This window comes from Nicrophorus vespilloides, unplaced genomic scaffold (assembly GCF_001412225.1).
Source record: "Nicrophorus vespilloides isolate i.1.1-1 unplaced genomic scaffold, Nicve_v1.0, whole genome shotgun sequence".
NCBI classification, from domain to species: Eukaryota; Metazoa; Arthropoda; class Insecta; order Coleoptera; family Silphidae; genus Nicrophorus; species Nicrophorus vespilloides.
Window position 1 is genome coordinate 35,139 of NW_017096352.1, and position 17,457 is coordinate 52,595.

General features: G+C 33.1%; 3 protein-coding genes across 5 annotated transcripts; 2 read left to right on the top strand and 1 right to left on the bottom strand.

The window, feature by feature from the left end:
* Nucleotides 1-9,111: 9,111 nt before the first annotated feature.
* LOC108556749 (non-specific lipid-transfer protein) lies at nucleotides 9,112-11,345 on the bottom strand. Its single transcript, XM_017912985.1, has 5 exons — nucleotides 11,148-11,345; nucleotides 10,966-11,092; nucleotides 10,523-10,907; nucleotides 9,595-10,466; nucleotides 9,112-9,536 (listed from the first exon to the last, which is right to left on the bottom strand). Exons 1-5 carry the CDS (start codon nucleotides 11,184-11,186, stop codon nucleotides 9,346-9,348), a joined length of 1,614 nt encoding a protein of 537 aa, XP_017768474.1. The 5' UTR covers nucleotides 11,187-11,345; the 3' UTR covers nucleotides 9,112-9,345.
* Nucleotides 11,346-11,910: 565 nt separating this feature from the next.
* Nucleotides 11,911-14,474, top strand: LOC108556748 (eukaryotic translation initiation factor 2D). Of its 2 annotated transcripts, XM_017912984.1 has the most exons (7): nucleotides 11,911-12,331; nucleotides 12,383-13,232; nucleotides 13,289-13,506; nucleotides 13,561-13,650; nucleotides 13,728-14,098; nucleotides 14,162-14,238; nucleotides 14,282-14,474. In XM_017912984.1, exons 1-6 carry the CDS (start codon nucleotides 12,276-12,278, stop codon nucleotides 14,224-14,226), a joined length of 1,650 nt encoding a protein of 549 aa, XP_017768473.1. In that variant the 5' UTR covers nucleotides 11,911-12,275; the 3' UTR covers nucleotides 14,227-14,238; nucleotides 14,282-14,474. The 2 variants fall into 2 exon arrangements, with proteins under 2 accessions (XP_017768473.1, XP_017768472.1); XM_017912983.1 differs by having other exon boundaries at nucleotides 14,162-14,474.
* Nucleotides 14,475-14,646: 172 nt separating this feature from the next.
* LOC108556745 (protein DENND6B) lies at nucleotides 14,647-17,424 on the top strand. Of its 2 annotated transcripts, none has more exons than XM_017912978.1 (6): nucleotides 14,647-15,029; nucleotides 15,089-15,547; nucleotides 15,602-16,031; nucleotides 16,086-16,357; nucleotides 16,408-16,620; nucleotides 16,676-17,424. In XM_017912978.1, exons 1-6 carry the CDS (start codon nucleotides 14,889-14,891, stop codon nucleotides 16,871-16,873), a joined length of 1,713 nt encoding a protein of 570 aa, XP_017768467.1. In that variant the 5' UTR covers nucleotides 14,647-14,888; the 3' UTR covers nucleotides 16,874-17,424. The 2 variants fall into 2 exon arrangements, with proteins under 2 accessions (XP_017768467.1, XP_017768468.1); XM_017912979.1 differs by having other exon boundaries at nucleotides 15,602-16,019.
* The last annotated feature ends 33 nt before the right edge of the window (nucleotides 17,425-17,457 follow it).

Consider the following 17,457-nt stretch of genomic DNA (forward strand, 5'->3'; position numbering starts at 1 on the left):
GTATATTCGTTTAATCCGCTCCTCCGCAGGTTGCTTCATCCACCTTGAACTCTCCACCGGCCATGTTTATGTTTAATACGTGATTTTAAATCTTAAGCTTGGATAGAGATGCCCGTATTTCATAAGACTTAAAACATTATTTTCACTTTTTTACAGCTACCATTAATCATATACCACAATTATTTTACTTTACTAATTATTATTATTAATTATTCACATTTGATTGAATCACGCAATCAAACTTACTAAAACAATAAATTAATAATGCTACAATTATAAATAATTATTAAACCTGTTAGAAAAGTGAAACTATCCAACTTTTAATTCTGATATATCAATTTTTATAGTCTTGTATTTTTAAAAAAACAATTTTGCAAAAGGAATTTGAATCACAGAACTTTCTCTAATAATTAACAAAAAAAAATCGAATACGGAACTAACATTTACTTTTTTTTTGCTATTTTATAAAAGTGTTATTGATATTATTTTTTTGTACCTAAATTTCGAAAATTACTGTAAATAATTTGAGAAACCGAAGAATCGGTAAATATTAATTTGGAAATTTACATTAAATACTTTGAGAAACTGAAAAATGTAAATTTTAAATAATTTTAATTAATTATTTGTTTATATATTGTCGTGTCCCAGGATTAAGAAATCTCTGGACACTGTGGATTATCTCGTTGTGGACTTTTATGAATAATTAATGCAATATTCTTAATTAATTTTATTATACACATCAGAGTTTTCATTTAAAAGTAAACTATACAATAGTTGATCTAATGGATAATTAACTAATAGTTACAAAACTCCTATTAAGTTAGTAATCAAGACCATGTCCTCACTTCAACCCTCCAAACTTTGACTATTTTCTTCGTTGGACCATCTAAGACTAACTAAAACTATCTTTTACCTTCGGCCCTTCAACTAAGATTAAATTATATAATACACAAATGTATTCATTTCAAAAAGTGGTTGCGTGGGAGGAAAGGAAATTAGTTTTGATCTTGTGGAAAACACAACCGTTTCTTTATCTAAGTTTTATGATCCTACCCAAATATTTAAGGGTGGAAGAAGGCTGTTGAGTGTTGATAAAATAGACGCAACTAACCGTTCTTCGGAATATTCCACAAGTTATTCTAAATAATCTCGAACAAGTATCTGTTTGCATATTTGATGAATACACATATTAATTATACAATAGATGATAACAAATTTGGTAATTTAATAAGAAAACATGTTTACTCATAACTGATTTTTATCATTTGGTAAAAACGCTAAAAAATACGATTCAGTATTGATAAGTTATCAAATTTTATAAACGATAAGTGTGCACTCACTTCAAATGCATGATTCATGTCAATGTGTCACATATATTTAAACATATTTTTGCTTCTTTTTATACACTTATATAAGTACATACTCCGCTATTGACGGATTATAAGCAAGGAGATAGATTGATAAGTTTTTTTCGCTTCTTCGTAAAATACAAACGAGATGACGTGGCATCTGGTTCGATTCCGTTGTTTTGTAGGACAAGGATGAGGATGCTGATGATGGCATCAGAAGAAAGCGTATAAGTACATATAGTAAGGCGTGCGTATGTGAGTGTGTATGCCCTTGAGGGAAATTCCTGATGTCTGGGGCTCTCCGATAGGAGAAAGTAATGTTTTAAAACCATTCCGATGTCACGTACGTTCTACCGGCTCGTTGGGAATTCGAACAATTTTTCTCCGCCTAAATACATTACACGCGGATTCAATTACCATCAATTCATCCGACCTCAAAGGGAAGCAAAATAATGAAGAAAAATAAATAAATCAAAGACATGTTAAATAAATAAATAAATGTAGTAAGTAAATAGTTCACTTTCCAATATGCAGTTTGAGTTGTCAAGAAATTAAATAAAAAAAAAAACTGAGAATTACATATGCATTCGATATAAAGGAAATAATCTTTGCGATTGAATTTATTCGCACATTCCGAGAATCCTTCCTTTTCCTCCGCTTTGCGTCTTGTTGTTTCCGCACCCGCACCCCTTTCGCTTTAGAACTTTTCAAATAAAACTTCAAATAGTGAAATTGTAGTTAAACAAACTTCTGTTTGTTCGACTGTATTATTCAAATCTTTATACGACTTTTAAAACACTCGAGAGGAATTTAATTACGTTTATCTTGCGAGTCGACCCCCGCCTCTCGACTACCCCTCGTAAATTTCAATTTTGTTCTACAATTATTCTCCTCTCTCTCTCTCTTAGTTCTTTCTCGCTTTCTCCATCTACCCTTACATTTTTTTTTCTCCCCTTTTTTCTCCCAAAAACGCTGCGAGCCTTCAAACCCACCGTCATTATTCCCGTATTTATGCATTACTTACCGAATTGGAATGTGAACATAGCAAGCTGCTAACAATTGAGATTTTCAATTCTTGAATATCTAACATGTAAATTCCTAAGGAATATTGCATGAGGAATTTGATACAATATTGATATTTCAATTTACATACGTACTGTGCTGTACTGTACGATCGATTGCCGCGCCGAGGAAACCGTTCCACGTCAACGTTAATACAATGTAAAAAAATACATATTTTTATTAAACGTATCATTTATTTTTAATAAATCCAACATCAAGAATAATAAACAATTGTTTGCTACTGCTCGATCAGCGAAAGACAATGTTCCACATTTTGATCTCGAAAGGACAAAATTTAAATTTGATGACTGTCCTTATTCCAGGATCTAAAATACACTTTGTTGATTTTCTTCATTCACTCCAATTCGTCATTTCTCATACATCAATTAGATCTTCTTTAACATTCACTTATTTGATTTTCAAATAACCATCCAATTCAAGCGTCTAATAAACCCATATGATAACTATATAGATTCCTGATGTTGAAAGCAATAAAAAAAACACTTTAGTAGTCACGTAATAAAATATCAGAAATATATATATGCTAATTTATGATTTCCGATGCTATAAAATACTTTACTTTCTTCTAGATTATTTTTGAGTATTCAAACTTATATTTGGAATACGTGGAAAATTGTAAAAGATACAAATCTGGTAAAATACACATTTTAAAACCAATACATTTTACGTTAATTTGAGTATTTATATATATGTATGTTTGTAGAGTAATACGTTAAATCGATAAGATATTGGTGATAAAAAAAATTCAAATTTGATAATTTATTACAGGAAAGTGATAAATTTTACAAATCTTGTAATAAACTCATATTTAAGTTTAATTTCAGTATTTAAACTTTGATATGTGTGGTTGCTGTGTAATACGTTAAAACATGAATGAATTGCAGATAGGAAATAGTAAATTTTATGTTGACATCAAAATTTAATGGGAAAAAAACAAATTTTGAAACGTTAAGATGATTGCGTAATTGCGCGCCGTTCGATTGCTTCCCCGCATTACGTGTAATTTGGATTCTCCGATGAGGAATGTTTTACTATTAGGCACGAATGAAATTTTAGTGCCTCTAAGAAATAGCGTACACGTAACCGAACGGAACGTAAATGTGTAATGGTGTTACACTCAACGATCCCATTACGAAACGCTCAAAAGATGTGTCGTGTCCGTTTGAAGTAATTCAGATGTCGAAAGTGAATCGAAGAGGTGCGGTTGTGTAACCGGTAATGCAATGCACCGAAGGCGAAGAAGACATTTCGGGAACCACTTATTCCTTCCTCCGTTCATTCACGGATGATGAAAAAAATGTAGAGAATAAATGATGTGTGCATGTAATAACTAGTAAAATTAGACGCGGACGTTGCGCAACGAAGCAATTTTGGCGGTTCATTAAATTCAGTTCATTCATTCTGTAAATATTTTCAACACATTTTCAACGATAAATAATATTTCGCTCATTTATTACCCAGTTTTTTTTTAATCAATATTTGTTTGCAATTTATTTCACTAAACATTCAGTTAATTAACTCAGTATTAATAATAAACGATGTTTAATAACCTAAAACAGTAATAAAAACGTACTACAAAATAATATTCATTTCATTACAATTTGTATTTGTACAAAATAAACTTGTAATTAACTCTTTGATTATTAAACAAAATTATTGGATTTATCAGGTGATAAGTAGCAATTATAATCCTTTATGTATAGAATAATTTGCTTATGAGATTAAGTAGAAAAGTTTTTTTTTTCCGAAAATCAATTTTCCTCATTTCGTTTTCCTGTCGTTTTCCCCCAAAGGCCCTACATTTTAATTTCGTTTCATGTAATTGAAATGTCGAAGGTGGAGGAGAGGAAAGAGGTAGGGAGAGAGAGAGAGAGTAATATTTGAAAGTAAAGGCGAAATAATCTTCTTATGCGGTTATGTTTTCGCAATGGGATTAAAACGCGGAGCCGGACGAAATGCCGGAGAAGAGGAGGAAAAACTAAAGCGAGGGGTCGGGAAATATGCCGGAGGGTAGTGAAAAAAAAACAAACTCTACTCCTTTGATTTTAATTAATTAAACAAATGTGATGAAGTCCTGGCAAATAGAAGTAAAGCTCGCGCAAACTATCAACGAAATTGGATTGTCCAAGAGGATAAGGACCAAGAACACCAAATTTGTATCCAATTTTTTGTTTTTTTTTTGTTTTGCTTTTCATCCAGTTTATTATTAATTATTTCACTGTGGATGTTTTTGTTGCTGCTGTAGGACGGAAGTAAGGATAAACAAACAGAGAGCGGTCACACGCGTACACGTATTTATTCAATGTTCTTTTTTTTTTGGTTTATCCAATCACGATTCGATATATGGTAGATTCCATATTCGTTAAAACAAAATTGCGCCGAAAAGCCGGCATAAAAATAAATTTAATTACGGATGGACAACTACCGATGGAACAACAACAATAAAAAAAAAAGTGGACAATACAATACAAACCCCGGGCGATTTCGCTTGTTTATTCATGTAAAGGATCGTACAGACTAACAAAAATTGATACTTGACTAGAATTAAAAACACTATTTCAATTAGAAAAATATTGATTTTATTTTCAAAGCATGTAAAATAGTCAGTTTTTAAAAATGACAAAAAATTTAAAGAGAAGTAAAATGTTCTGAGCCATGTATTTAGTAAGCTATATCTTTCGATCTATAAGTTGTATCTTGTCTTTCTTTACTGCGACTTAATGGCGACATAATACTTTAAAAAAAGTTCTTCGACAGTTTTGTGTTTAGCGAATCCAGTTGTGTGTTAGAGAGTTCCAAAATGGAGGTAAAAAAGAGAAATTTCGATACATTCTTCTATACCATTACGACCAAGGGGAAAAGCAGAGCAGGCGGTCAAAAATTGTTGTGTTGTTTATGGACAAAATACAGTATCGAATTCAACAATAAAGCGTTGGTTCCAAAGCGTCGAAGATGATAAATTTCTGGTAATGTTGATAAAATCATGGAAATCGTCGAGTTGGACCGGCATGAGAGCACTTATTCCATTGCTCAGAAAATGAAGATTAGCCAGAAAACCATTTGGAACCATCTGCATAATGCTGATCTCACGAAGAAGCTCAATGTATGGGACAAAACGCTCAGAACTTTTTACTTGTCCCAATATTTGTTGTAGTTACAAATACAAATTTAGAAATAGAAATAAAAATGTACTAATTATTAACAAAATAAATTCTTCACAAATTTAGATTATTTTCAGCAAAATATTTTGTATATTAACATTCAATACTATTCTGTATTGGTATACGCGATCCTTTACATTTTTATTTCTCTATACATATTTTTTTTGCGCTTTATCGATTGAATTTCGCGTACAGTTTCATGCGTATTTATTTATTCGGATGCGTTCGTTTATTATTATTATTATATTTTTTTTTAATAAAGTCTTCGGCGCGAACGGTTCTGCATTTCATTCCGGTCGCGTAATTGCAGTTTTAATAATGCATAAAACGCGCGGGGGCGCAAACCGCCCCCTAACCTGCACACACCACCCGCCACCGCAGCGCAACCCTTTTTTTGGCAGATCTTCTATACGCGTTATTGTTATTATAAATAGATAATTTAAATGTATGAATGAATAAACGGGACGGCCGTAAAAAGCGATCGCTGCGTGATTAAAGTCATTGTTGGAAATGCGCATAGATTAAACTAATGTAATTTGCGAAATTATAATTTACGTCCGCCAGATAGATATTCCATTAATTCCACGCATGCAAATGATTATTTGTACACGCTTATATTGTTTTTGGCAATTGCTTTTTGTTTTTGTTTTCTCTATTATTTATTTATTTTTTTGGATACTTTGCAGTTTGTGGTTTTGTTATGTTTTTATTTTATTTATTTATTTATTGGTCGATCCGAAATTGGGATGCGAGGTGTGCGCGGCACACCTAGGCGTGTCCGAATGCGCGTCGCTATATTAATTCTGCATGCTAACTAACTACCATCCGATAATTAATTATCACCTATCTCATGTGCAACGCAAACAGAGGTCGCATCGACGCATTTCATTTGTACTTATATTCTTGATACGGATTGAATTAGCTACGACCCGGGGGACGGGTTAATTAAAAATGGATGTTGCCTGTGAGATCCGCGGGTCTCCGACCTCTTCTCATTAATTAGTGACCTGGGCTGTCGCCAGCAAAGCGGGCGGCATGGGACTTCAGGACAAGACCAACGTTTTAATCCACCCAAAATTGATGCCCACTTTAAATCCGAATTCATTTCCAGTTAATTTACGGCACCTCGCCCGTTATCTCGCATCTCGATCTTGGAACCCGTCTTCGGAACGCGCCTAAGCGGATTCCTCCACAGTCCAGTTTCTCCTCCATCTGCTATTCATCACAATCATCAAAAGCTCTATCCATTCAACGCAAACCAACAAAATCTAATCACATTTGTTTCTCTCTTTCTTCTTCTTACATTTACTTAAATAAGTCTACTTGTTAAGAAATAATTTTGTAATAAAGTATTTTTTTTAACATTTCTATGCACTTTTTATACTTAAAACTTTCTTTTTATATAATTTTATTCAATATTATGTGTATTACAAATAATATCTTCATTCATTCTCGAAATTAAAGAATGAAACTCTTTTCATACACAAAAAGATTTTATATCAAATTTCAATTACATAATTTTACTGAATATTATACAAGTATCTGCTCAATCTGTTCGACAGAATTGGAAAATCGAAAAATTAAATTATATTTTTTTTATAATTTTATTATTAATTGAAAGACTTTATTTCAAATCCCAAGAGTTATTCATTAATTTCTCAAATAGAATAATACCATTCTTTTGAAATCTATACAGTGGAACCTCGCATAACGAGAATTTCGTTTAACGAGCAAAATAAATTGTAAGAAAAATGTTTGGTTTATATGGGGAAATATGGTTTATATGGGGAAAATTGTTTCATTCTACGAGTAAAAATCCGGAAATTTTTGAACGGATTAAAGTTAAGCGAGGTTCCACTGTATTTGTAATCAATAAATAATAAACCATTATTATTATTACAAATATGTTACTTTACTTATTATAATGAATATTACGCTTTACATTTACTATTAATGTCACGTTGTAATATGGACTCACAATCTAATACAGTGGAACCTCGCTTAACGAACACTTTGCATAACGAATACTTCGCTTAACGAGCAAAATGAATTATAAGACGTTTCGCATAACGAATGACGATGAGAAGAGAAGTCCCGGATTGCGCACCTGCTACATCATTTTTAAAACTTGTGTACACTTATTATATGTATTTTTCAATACGAGTAAAAATCCGGAAATTTTGGAACGGATTAAACTCATTAAGCGAGGTTCCACTGTATTTAGTTTTCGTGGATACCGCTAAACTTCAAACGTGACAAAACAAAAGAGAATTACTGATTTGGAAACTGTATGTTTTTCATTGAAATCGCAAAATTGCTGCGGCTTTTTACAATTTGTATGCACTCCCGATTCTATAATTATGAAATTTTATACAGGATTTTACAAATGTACTCATTTGATATGGTAAAAACGCAAATGAAATGTAAAATGTATGCTTTTTAGCGTGTCGCGTTCATTACCGAATGCGGCACGTTTAAAAAAAATAATTGATATATTATAATCAGGTTTCGTAATGTACCGAGTGCATATACATTATCACATTTTTTTCTTGTGAAAGGGTCAGGACGTATGAAACAAACAAGAAAATAAACAGGATAAATTATCGCGTTTTATGAGCGCAAAAATCGGTGGGCCAGGTGTTCAACGTAATTTGAATGCAAAAGAGAGGAGATTGCTTTGGAATTTAGAAAGTACGTTCATTGTATGATGACAACATGTTGCACAAAATTATTATTATTTATTTTTTTTGGGATGAGAAAAAGTAATAGCGAATTTCTATTCATTGTTTATACAAGAAAGGATGGATGTGCCATCTATCGGTGCATAGCTATTACATAACTGTAATGTAGGTAAGAAGAGGTCTTCAGTTTGTTAGTTGAAGCTGAAGATAACTAAATTAGTGTCAAAGGTCACTAAGAAACAAAAAGATAGTCAAGGAAAAATTGCTCAATATTTGAATAGTAGTTAATAAACATGCAAAATCAATGCAATAAAAGCGACTTTTGGTATTAATAACAATTATTAATAAAATGTACATAATAACTGAATACAATGAATGTAATAAATATAAACCTGTTTTGGTTTGCTAATTTTACAATAGTTACATCTTCTAATAATCTATATATAAACTATAAATTCTCAATTTTGTAATCATATTAAAAAATGTATTGTTAAAATACAGAAATTAATTGATTAAAATTTCATTGTTCTCTCCAAATGACCGTTGTTTTTATAAGAAACAATAACTGTTATGACGCATCTATTTGGGTTAAAGTACTGTACATTTAGTACCATGTAAAATTATTTAATTAAAAAAATGTTTATAACAGGTATTAAATGGAAATCATGTACTTTAATTGATTTTCGTTCAATTAAAATGCATGAAAGCAAATTATATTAATTAGGGTACACAAGTCAATGTTTGTAAACAAGCTTGAAAACAAATACTAGCGTACAAATCAAATGATTAACGTCAATAATTGCATAGAAAGGTTATCGTGAAATAAATGATAAACAATACTCTGTAATATTAACAAAACTTAGATTGATGTTTGCTCAGTTTTGTATGTTTTTAATTAAAATAGTCATATAAAAATAACCCTTTGAAAATACATTAAAATATATCAAATGCATATACTAGACCCCAACCACTAACTTCATGGGTTATAAAAAAAGGAGATATATATTTATGTATAAAATATTCAATATAGAAATAACATCAATAACAATGTAAATAAACACAGTGGTTTGCTTACAACTTTGATCGAAGAGTTTCGATCTTTTTGGAAGCAGATCGTTGCAAATCGGTCAATTTCATGGCCAGACCCATGTTGCCAATAATCTTAACCTTTCCTTGGAAGAACGCTTTTTGTGGATTTAATTTCCCTGAGATTAATTCAATAATGTCTTCGTCGTTCATTATGAATGTAACATCTGGTTTAACTGCAATCAAAAGTATTTTCTATTAATGGATTCATCATCTACATTTGTCCGAACTTACGTTTGGAGTTGAATTCAATTGAACCTTTGCCTGATTTAGCATTTATTACCCAGTAACCTTCTTGGCCGTTAGGTTTTTTAACGCGGAAACCGTAAATGGCCCTATGTTTCTCAATGAGATTGTCAGTATCCTCCTCCATGGCCTGTTGAAGGACCTTCAGGTATGGTGTAACCTTGAAGTCGGCGTCCCCAATAGCACTTGGCTTCTCCATCGCGGCTGGGTTAGTACCTGCTTTCGGAAAACCTAACTGGTATAAGACGACGACTACTGCACCTCCTAAACCAATGTTATGCTGAAGAGCTAATTTTGCACCAGGAACTTGTCTCTTTCCAGCCTCTCCTCTCAACTGCCAGGTGAGTTCTGCGCACTGCGCCAAACCTGTTGCTCCGAGCGGATGACCTTTGGATATCAAACCCCCACTTGGATTTACAACATACTTCCCACCATAGGTATTGTCACCGCGATCAATCATTTCACCTGCTTTACCGGGCGGACAAAGTCCTAAAGCTTCATAGGTGATTAGCTCATTTGCAGAAAAACAATCATGCAATTCCACGACTTGTACGTCTGTGGGCCTGCGATTTGCCTTTGCAAACAAACGCTCCGCGGCGAGTTTGTTCATATCATAACCGGTTAACGTCATGGCGCTGGGTGCATTGAATGTGGAAGGCAAATCGGTCACCATCTCCATACCCAATATTTCAACGGCTTTTGCTTCCAAACCGTGACTCTTCACAAACCTCTCTGAAACTACGATTGCTGCAGCGGCGCCATCACTTGTGGGGCAACATTGCAGTTTGGTCAGAGGTCCAGAAACCCTTTGAGACTTCATGATATCTTGCAGCGAATATTCATCGCGGAATTGAGATCTCCTATAAAAAATTTAATTTTATCATTCTTGTCATGCAGCAATTGATGCAACACTAACTCATTATTTACAGAATGTTTGTGATTCTTGTATGCAACCTTGGCAAAATGCTCTGCCTTTGTACCATACTTCTTCATATGCTCTACAGCTGCATTAGCAAAGAATTGTGCAGCCATTGGTGCTTGATCCAGAGGTGCAACCTCTGCCAAGGCTGTTACATGCTTGTCCAAAGGATTTGTTCTATCAAAAAATTTAGCAGATAAACTGCCCCTCTCCATCTTTTCAAAACCAAGAGCAAGCACACAATCATTTGCACCGTGTTGCACAAACTCTTTAGCAAGGTACAGAGCAGTTGAACCAGTTGAACAATTGTTATTAACATTTATGATTGGTATTCCATGCATGCCCACTTCATAAACACATCTCTGGCCACAAGTGGAGTCACCTATAATTGTAAAAAAATCTATATCTCAACTCAATTCTCGAAGAGTAAATGACATTACCATAAACAAAACCACAAGCTGCCTTTTCCACCTCACTCATAGCAACACCAGCATCTTGAAGTGCTGCAACTATAGCTTCCTTTGCAAAATCTGGATAGTCTCCATCACTCTTTCCTGGCTTCTCAAACTAACAATATATATTTTTTAATATTTTGTGGGCACAATTGATAATCCAGACTTACTTTGGTCATCCCAACACCAACAACGAAAACGCGACCCATTTTTGATCCTAGTATTCAATTATATTATATCAGCAACTTGTTTGCACCACGTTCGAACGAACAATAATTTATATACACTCAGAAATTTACTGAAATACTCCTTTATCTACGTCGATTGACGTAGACTTTGATCGGGTATGTGTGTTGGACAAGGATAAAATAATTAAAACGTCTGCAAAACCAAACAGAATATAAGATTATCAAAAGCTTTATAAACAAAATTCATATTTATCTACTTATAATGCTTCTTATTTAACACAGATAATAATAACTTTCCTTTTAATAATTGCAGGTCATTGATTGCCACAGACATGGCAAGACAAAGAAGTTGCATAACATTTTAAGCAATTTTGACCACACATTTGAGTTTTTCTGTTGTTTTTTTTGTCTGGTATAATCTCTTATCATTGCCGAATTTTGATTGCATGATAACATTGTTTTCCATTTACAAAATTATCATCCTGAAAGATCAATCCACCTTGTTGAGATAATACTCCTGTACATCATTATCGAACTTTATTTCGCACTTAAATTGCATCTAAATAACAAATAAATAATTAAAAACAAAAAGTAATTCGCAATACGTATTACAAATTTGATTATTAAAATAAAAGACACTTCCCTCTTGGAGGTGCCTAGTAGTGCCTAGACGTAGGTAATATTGTTTATATTTAATTAATAGGAAAGTTATTAAACTAGTGTAAACAAAGATAGATTTATTGTTATCCTATTTATCAAGTATTTAAAGAAGTTGTGTGTGTTGAGATTAAACAATTTTTCTTAACATTTAACAAACGCCATCTCTTTCCCAGAAACTGTACTGATTATGTCATTAAACTAGGATGATGACAATAGTGACCTTCAGTGCCTTAATCTTAAGGTTATGGAATTAATTTATTAGTAATATACACTTATTTGCTACTCTGCGCCATTCATTGGTATAACCATGAAGCTGTAAGTTGTAGTTGATGCCACCAGGCATATTTTATTTATATTAATTTTATTTCTATTATTGTAAAAAATATATACTGCATAACCTGTAAAGCACGATTTTTTTGGTAATTATTTAAAGTTTAGTTAAATTCCAAAATGTTCAAGAAACCATTTAAAGTTAAAACCAATTCCCAGATCAAGGGCTCTGAAAGGTATTTATATTTAACTGAATATTAGTTATTTTTAATAAAAACATATTGTAGGAAAGGTATCAAAGATTTGTTCTTAAGGAAGTTTCCTCAATTGACAGAAAATGATATGGAAACCTTGTTACCAAAAAAGGAAGTAACATCATGCCTTAAAGTGCTTGCTGATAATAACAAACATGTTACTATATACACTGCCCAGAAAAGAGCCCTTTTCTTTATGGTTGATGATATAATGTTTCCAACAGTGTATATGCTCTGGATGTTCCCTCAGATTGGTGTTGAGTTTACAACCAATGACTATGTTATGTCCAAGATATCAAATGGTGCTGATCTTATGTTACCTGGTGTCATCAATACACCACAATCAAAAGGAAATTTCCTTTGCAAACAGGTAGCAATTGTTAATAATATTAACAATAAAGCTGCAGTTGCTGTTGGTTTAACTGCAATGTCTTCTGTAGAAATGAGCAAAGTTAATAGTGGAAAATGTGTAAACATATTTCATTATTATGGTGATAAGTTATGTACTTTTGATGATTTACCATTATTACCTCTGATGCAACTAAGTCCTCCAGATTATGTGCAAAATGCAGATGATTTCCCAGCATTAACAAGCATTGCTGAAGTGTTACCTCCACAAGATATCCCATTAGAAAACCCTGAGGAAAATTGTGATGTTGTTGAATTAATTTTACCTCAGTTGAGTGAAGTTGAAGAAATGGATATACTTTTAATTAGATGCATTATGACAGCTTTGAAGTATTCAAAAACATTAGAATTGCCCATGTTGACTTCAACTTTTTTCAAATTAGAAGTATTAACTAATTGCCCTGAAGCTAAAACTTTAGATATTAAAAAGTCTAGTTACAAAAAGGTTGGACAGGTTCTAAAACAACTGGAAAATGTATAAATATTAATAGATTTTATTTTTTTTGCAAAATAATAGCAATCACTTTTTAGGATGGGATAATCGTTGTTAAAGAGAAGAAAAAGGGCGTTGAAAATATTGAAGCTATTAACAAACAGCACCCTGCTTTTTTGAACTTGTACATTGAAATTGAAAATCGACCTAGAAAAATTACTAATGAGGATGACACTATTTCTCAGGCAAGGAACATTGTAGAATCATATATGATTACAACCGCGGTTTTGCCAATTTTTAAAGAATATGGATTTAAGTAAGTTAACAATATAATTTAATCAAATACATTACTAATTTAATTGTATTTTAGTAAAGGGGACAATATGCAAGTACCTCAAATTAGAAGATATGTTACTGAATATGTAAGAAGTCGTAATTGCCAAGATGAGCAAAATAAAAGGTTTCCTGTTTTAAGCACAAGTTTTAAGCCTCAGTATAATAGAAAGAAAAACAATTTTTTAAATTATTATTTTTGAGGTTTGTCAAATTGCAAGATCCTGTACTGAAGAGTTTGTGCAAAAACGAGGTGGCTGTCACCTGGGAGGATTTGATGGAAAAAGTTAGAGCAGCTATGAAATCCTGTTTCAAAGTCTCTAGCACTGAACAAGAGGTCACGACGAAGGGAAAAATTCAACCCATAGCCATGACCCTGCAAGCAAGAGCTCACAACAAGAAAGTAACCATGGTGGATAACTTGGAGTTGTATAATATCAGATTACCGGAATTTGCTAAGGAATGCCAACACGGCGTTGCCGCTAGTACAAGTATCAATAGACCAGCAGGAAAGAAGTACGGTCAAATTTTGATCCAAGGAAATCAGATCCTCTTCGTATATAATCTATTAGTTGGTATATATATAACGTGTTTGCTCGAGTGGAAATTCGATTTAATAATTATCTTTTATTTTACAGAAAAATATAAAATTCCTAAAAAATATATTCGAGGCCTTGAACTTGCGCCAAAAAACAAAAAATAATTACTATCTCAAGTATTATATCTGTACGACGTGCTAAAGATAATTTTACTTTTAGATTATGACGTATTGACCTCTACTTGCAATCCATAATTATTTTAGCTTCATTATCTCTGTAAGTATTGTTTAATCTTCCATGATTTCAAACCTAAACATGTATAGGTAGTGAAGAATAAACATATTAGAGTGTTTTCATGTTCTGAACAATATAATGTATCTCCAATTTAGACCTCTTTAAAACAATAAATTTATTGAAGATTTTTTTTTTCATGATATAATTGAAAGCCTTATTTGTTCTTTAAACCCTTAAAATAATTACTAATAGATATGTTTAAAGTGAAATTTAAATATTTTGAAATTCGCGCGGTTGTATTACGACACCCCACTCCTCTGCAAGAACGTCGTGCTTAGCAGAACGTCAAAATAACCATTAGAGGATGGTTATTTTTGTCTGTTTTTTAACACGAAATTGTACGAAGTTTGCGAAACAATTACAATGTTGTTGTCAGTTGTCCGAAAGGTGCACATGTTTATCTCACGAAATTAATAAGAGACAAGATGGAATGTTATTTAGTTCGTGGATTTGTTTAGATAGTAATCACGTAGTTTAACTAATAAGTGTTCCATCAATTTTCAATGCTATTAAAAAGGATACAGTTTACAATATGTCTAATATTAAAGAGGATCAGGCAAATTTCACAAATGGATTTTATTTAGAGACGCACAAAAGATGGGAGAAGTTTTCGAACTGGATACACTGTATCTGTGTTGTGACTTTTGATTTGGAATTGGGGCAAGCTCTTGAGGTGAGAAATTCTGTTTACTTTTACATCTGTAGTTAAATATCATTGTTTTTATTTTGTAGAGCATTTATCCACCTCATGTGACACTGACAAAACAAGAGACTTTGAACATATGTTACCTGGCATTCCCTGACTCAAATTCTGGATGTATGGGTGATACCAATTTTATAGTTCGTTTACAAAGCTGCCCATCGAAAGCTGTGCTGAGCAATGTTCACACAGCCTACAATTCTAAATGTCCACCAGCTTTGCAGATAAATCCAGCTTACTACTGGGGTTATGTGTACTTTCGGCAAGTCAAGGATATTAAACTACCTAGAGGCTATTTTCAGAAGAGTGTTGTCATACTGTCGAGGCTACCGTTCAATAATTTATTCACCAAGATTATATCTGTAATAGCTCCTGAATACTTTGATAATGGCAATCTTAGTTTAGAAGCTGCATGTTATAACATAGATCAATGGCCCACACCAGTGCCTGGTTTAACATTAAGTTTACCATTACTAGGTTCAGTATTTCAAGTAATTTCATTGATTGTGTTATATAAATATTTTTATTAATAGCAACAATTTTAGACTTTCATACCACATCAACGAAATTCCACTTCACTGATTTTGCAATTGGCTGGATTGAATGAAGTGGCCACTAGCTCAGAGAATCAGATTCAAGCTTCTGTTGAAGATCTGAACTTATTTGATATTTTCCAACCCGTGTTGTCCCACATCGATATGCTGTGGGAACTTGTGATAACCGCCGAGCCTTTAATTGTAATGGCCTCATCTCCGAACCATTGCTCGCTGATGGTACTGGCTCTCACCAGGATCATTTCTCCATTAAAATTCTGCGCCGATCATAGAACGTACTTCACGATACATGATAGCGATTTTAAGCAATTTACGAACAAAGTTCATGGTACACCGCCAGTTATACTTGGCGTTACCAATCCGTTCTTCGCGAAGACGCTGCACCATTGGCCGCACACGGTGCGATTAGGTGAAGACTATGGTACGTTACTCGACGGTTTTTACTTTAACAAACCTCATCTGCTTTCATCCAAAGGTCAATACCAAAAGTACAAGCTGAAGAAGAACGGTAACTCCAAGATATTCGATTCCACGCCAGGCGTCTACAGTTCTTATAAACCATTCTTGCAAAAGGATAAGACAATGATCAAAAATCTGATCAGCGGTATTAACACGAAAAGACCATTCGAAGTACAATCGGCTCTACTTAAAAAACACTTGTTAGAGTTAACGCACAGTTTTATGATTCCTTTGGAAAGGTACATAGCCAGTTTGATGCCACTGCTGAAGAACATTTCCCCGTTTAGGGTAAATAAACTCACATTCTGATACATTAAAATTAATTTAAAAAAAAATAGGCAGCCCCTACTCCGTTGCCGTTCAATCCAGATGACTTCTTTGCTATGCTGGAAACGGCTGGGCCGCAGTTAACCACAGGAATCAAAGGAGATTGGGTTGGTTTATATAAGAAGTTCTTTAGGTCGCCGAACTTCAACGGTTGGTTTAACAACCGTTACACCGAACTTGCGTTGAAACTGCAAGCTTTACAGCTTCAAGCACTTTCAGACGCCGTAAGTTGTCCTTAATACTTAGGTTCTCGACTCTTAACTATTGATCTATCAACAGGACCTAAAGTTGTGGGTACAAGGAAAACCGGAAGTAGAGATCGTGGACATGGTCTTGAAGATAAAGAATAAAATAAAAAAGTGCGAACAACATGACATACCTGTAAGTCATACTATCAAAGAGCAATTGGAACAACGTCTGCAAGATATTATAAGCTCTCTGCCGGACGATCTGAAGAACATTTTACAAACGTCGTGATAATAAATTATATATATATATTTTTTTTTTAAACTCGCGATAGCAATGAGAAGCATAACCAAGCTCAGGGTTTCATTGAAGGAACGATTCATTTAACATTTGTTGATACGTATTTCTAAATTACGTTCGAATTATTTACTTTATATATATATATTTTTCTTGATCGATTCATTCATTTATACATGTTACATTTTTGTTGATTGTGTGCCAAAAAGAAAGTTGGCCTAACTGCCGCTAAGTATGAGAACTACATCCATCCGTTGCAGTGAGCAAAGTAGATATTGCTGGTTACCGTTTTGTAAGTAACAGCGATCACCTTATTATGTAACACCATTGTTTTAGAAATAGAAACAGATGCCGACTTACTACCTTTAATTTCTTCTGTTCTGTTCATTTTAGCATCACTGATTTTATACATTATATATAGATATATTATTATATTTTTTTAAATGTGCATTTTTTAATATAATAAACATACAGTTATTGTAAGTAAATATTTTTCAGTACAAAAAGACGCGAGGGCGGGGCAGGGTTATTATGTGTTTTTTTTTCTATCTAAGAGACTTATTGATTGCACTTCGAGT

Bases quoted from the DNA above. Each gene is read 5' to 3' on its own strand.
- LOC108556745 (XM_017912978.1), top strand. From the start codon at position 14,889: ATGTCTAATATTAAAGAGGATCAGGCAAATTTCACAAATGGATTTTAT. The intron at 15,030-15,088 runs GTGAGAAATTCT...TTTATTTTGTAG, and splicing joins AATTGGGGCAAGCTCTTGAG to AGCATTTATCCACCTCATGT. The intron at 16,621-16,675 runs GTAAGTTGTCCT...ATCTATCAACAG, and splicing joins TTCAAGCACTTTCAGACGCC to GACCTAAAGTTGTGGGTACA.
- LOC108556748 (XM_017912983.1), top strand. From the start codon at position 12,276: ATGTTCAAGAAACCATTTAAAGTTAAAACCAATTCCCAGATCAAGGGC. The intron at 13,233-13,288 runs GTATAAATATTA...ATCACTTTTTAG, and splicing joins TTCTAAAACAACTGGAAAAT to GATGGGATAATCGTTGTTAA. The intron at 13,651-13,727 runs GTTTCCTGTTTT...ATTATTTTTGAG, and splicing joins CAAGATGAGCAAAATAAAAG to GTTTGTCAAATTGCAAGATC.
- LOC108556749 (XM_017912985.1), bottom strand. From the start codon at position 11,186: ATGGGTCGCGTTTTCGTTGTTGGTGTTGGGATGACCAAA. The intron at 11,093-11,147 runs GTAAGTCTGGAT...ATATATTGTTAG, and splicing joins TTGGTGTTGGGATGACCAAA to TTTGAGAAGCCAGGAAAGAG. The intron at 9,537-9,594 runs GTAAGTTCGGAC...TTTTGATTGCAG, and splicing joins AATTGAATTCAACTCCAAAC to TTAAACCAGATGTTACATTC.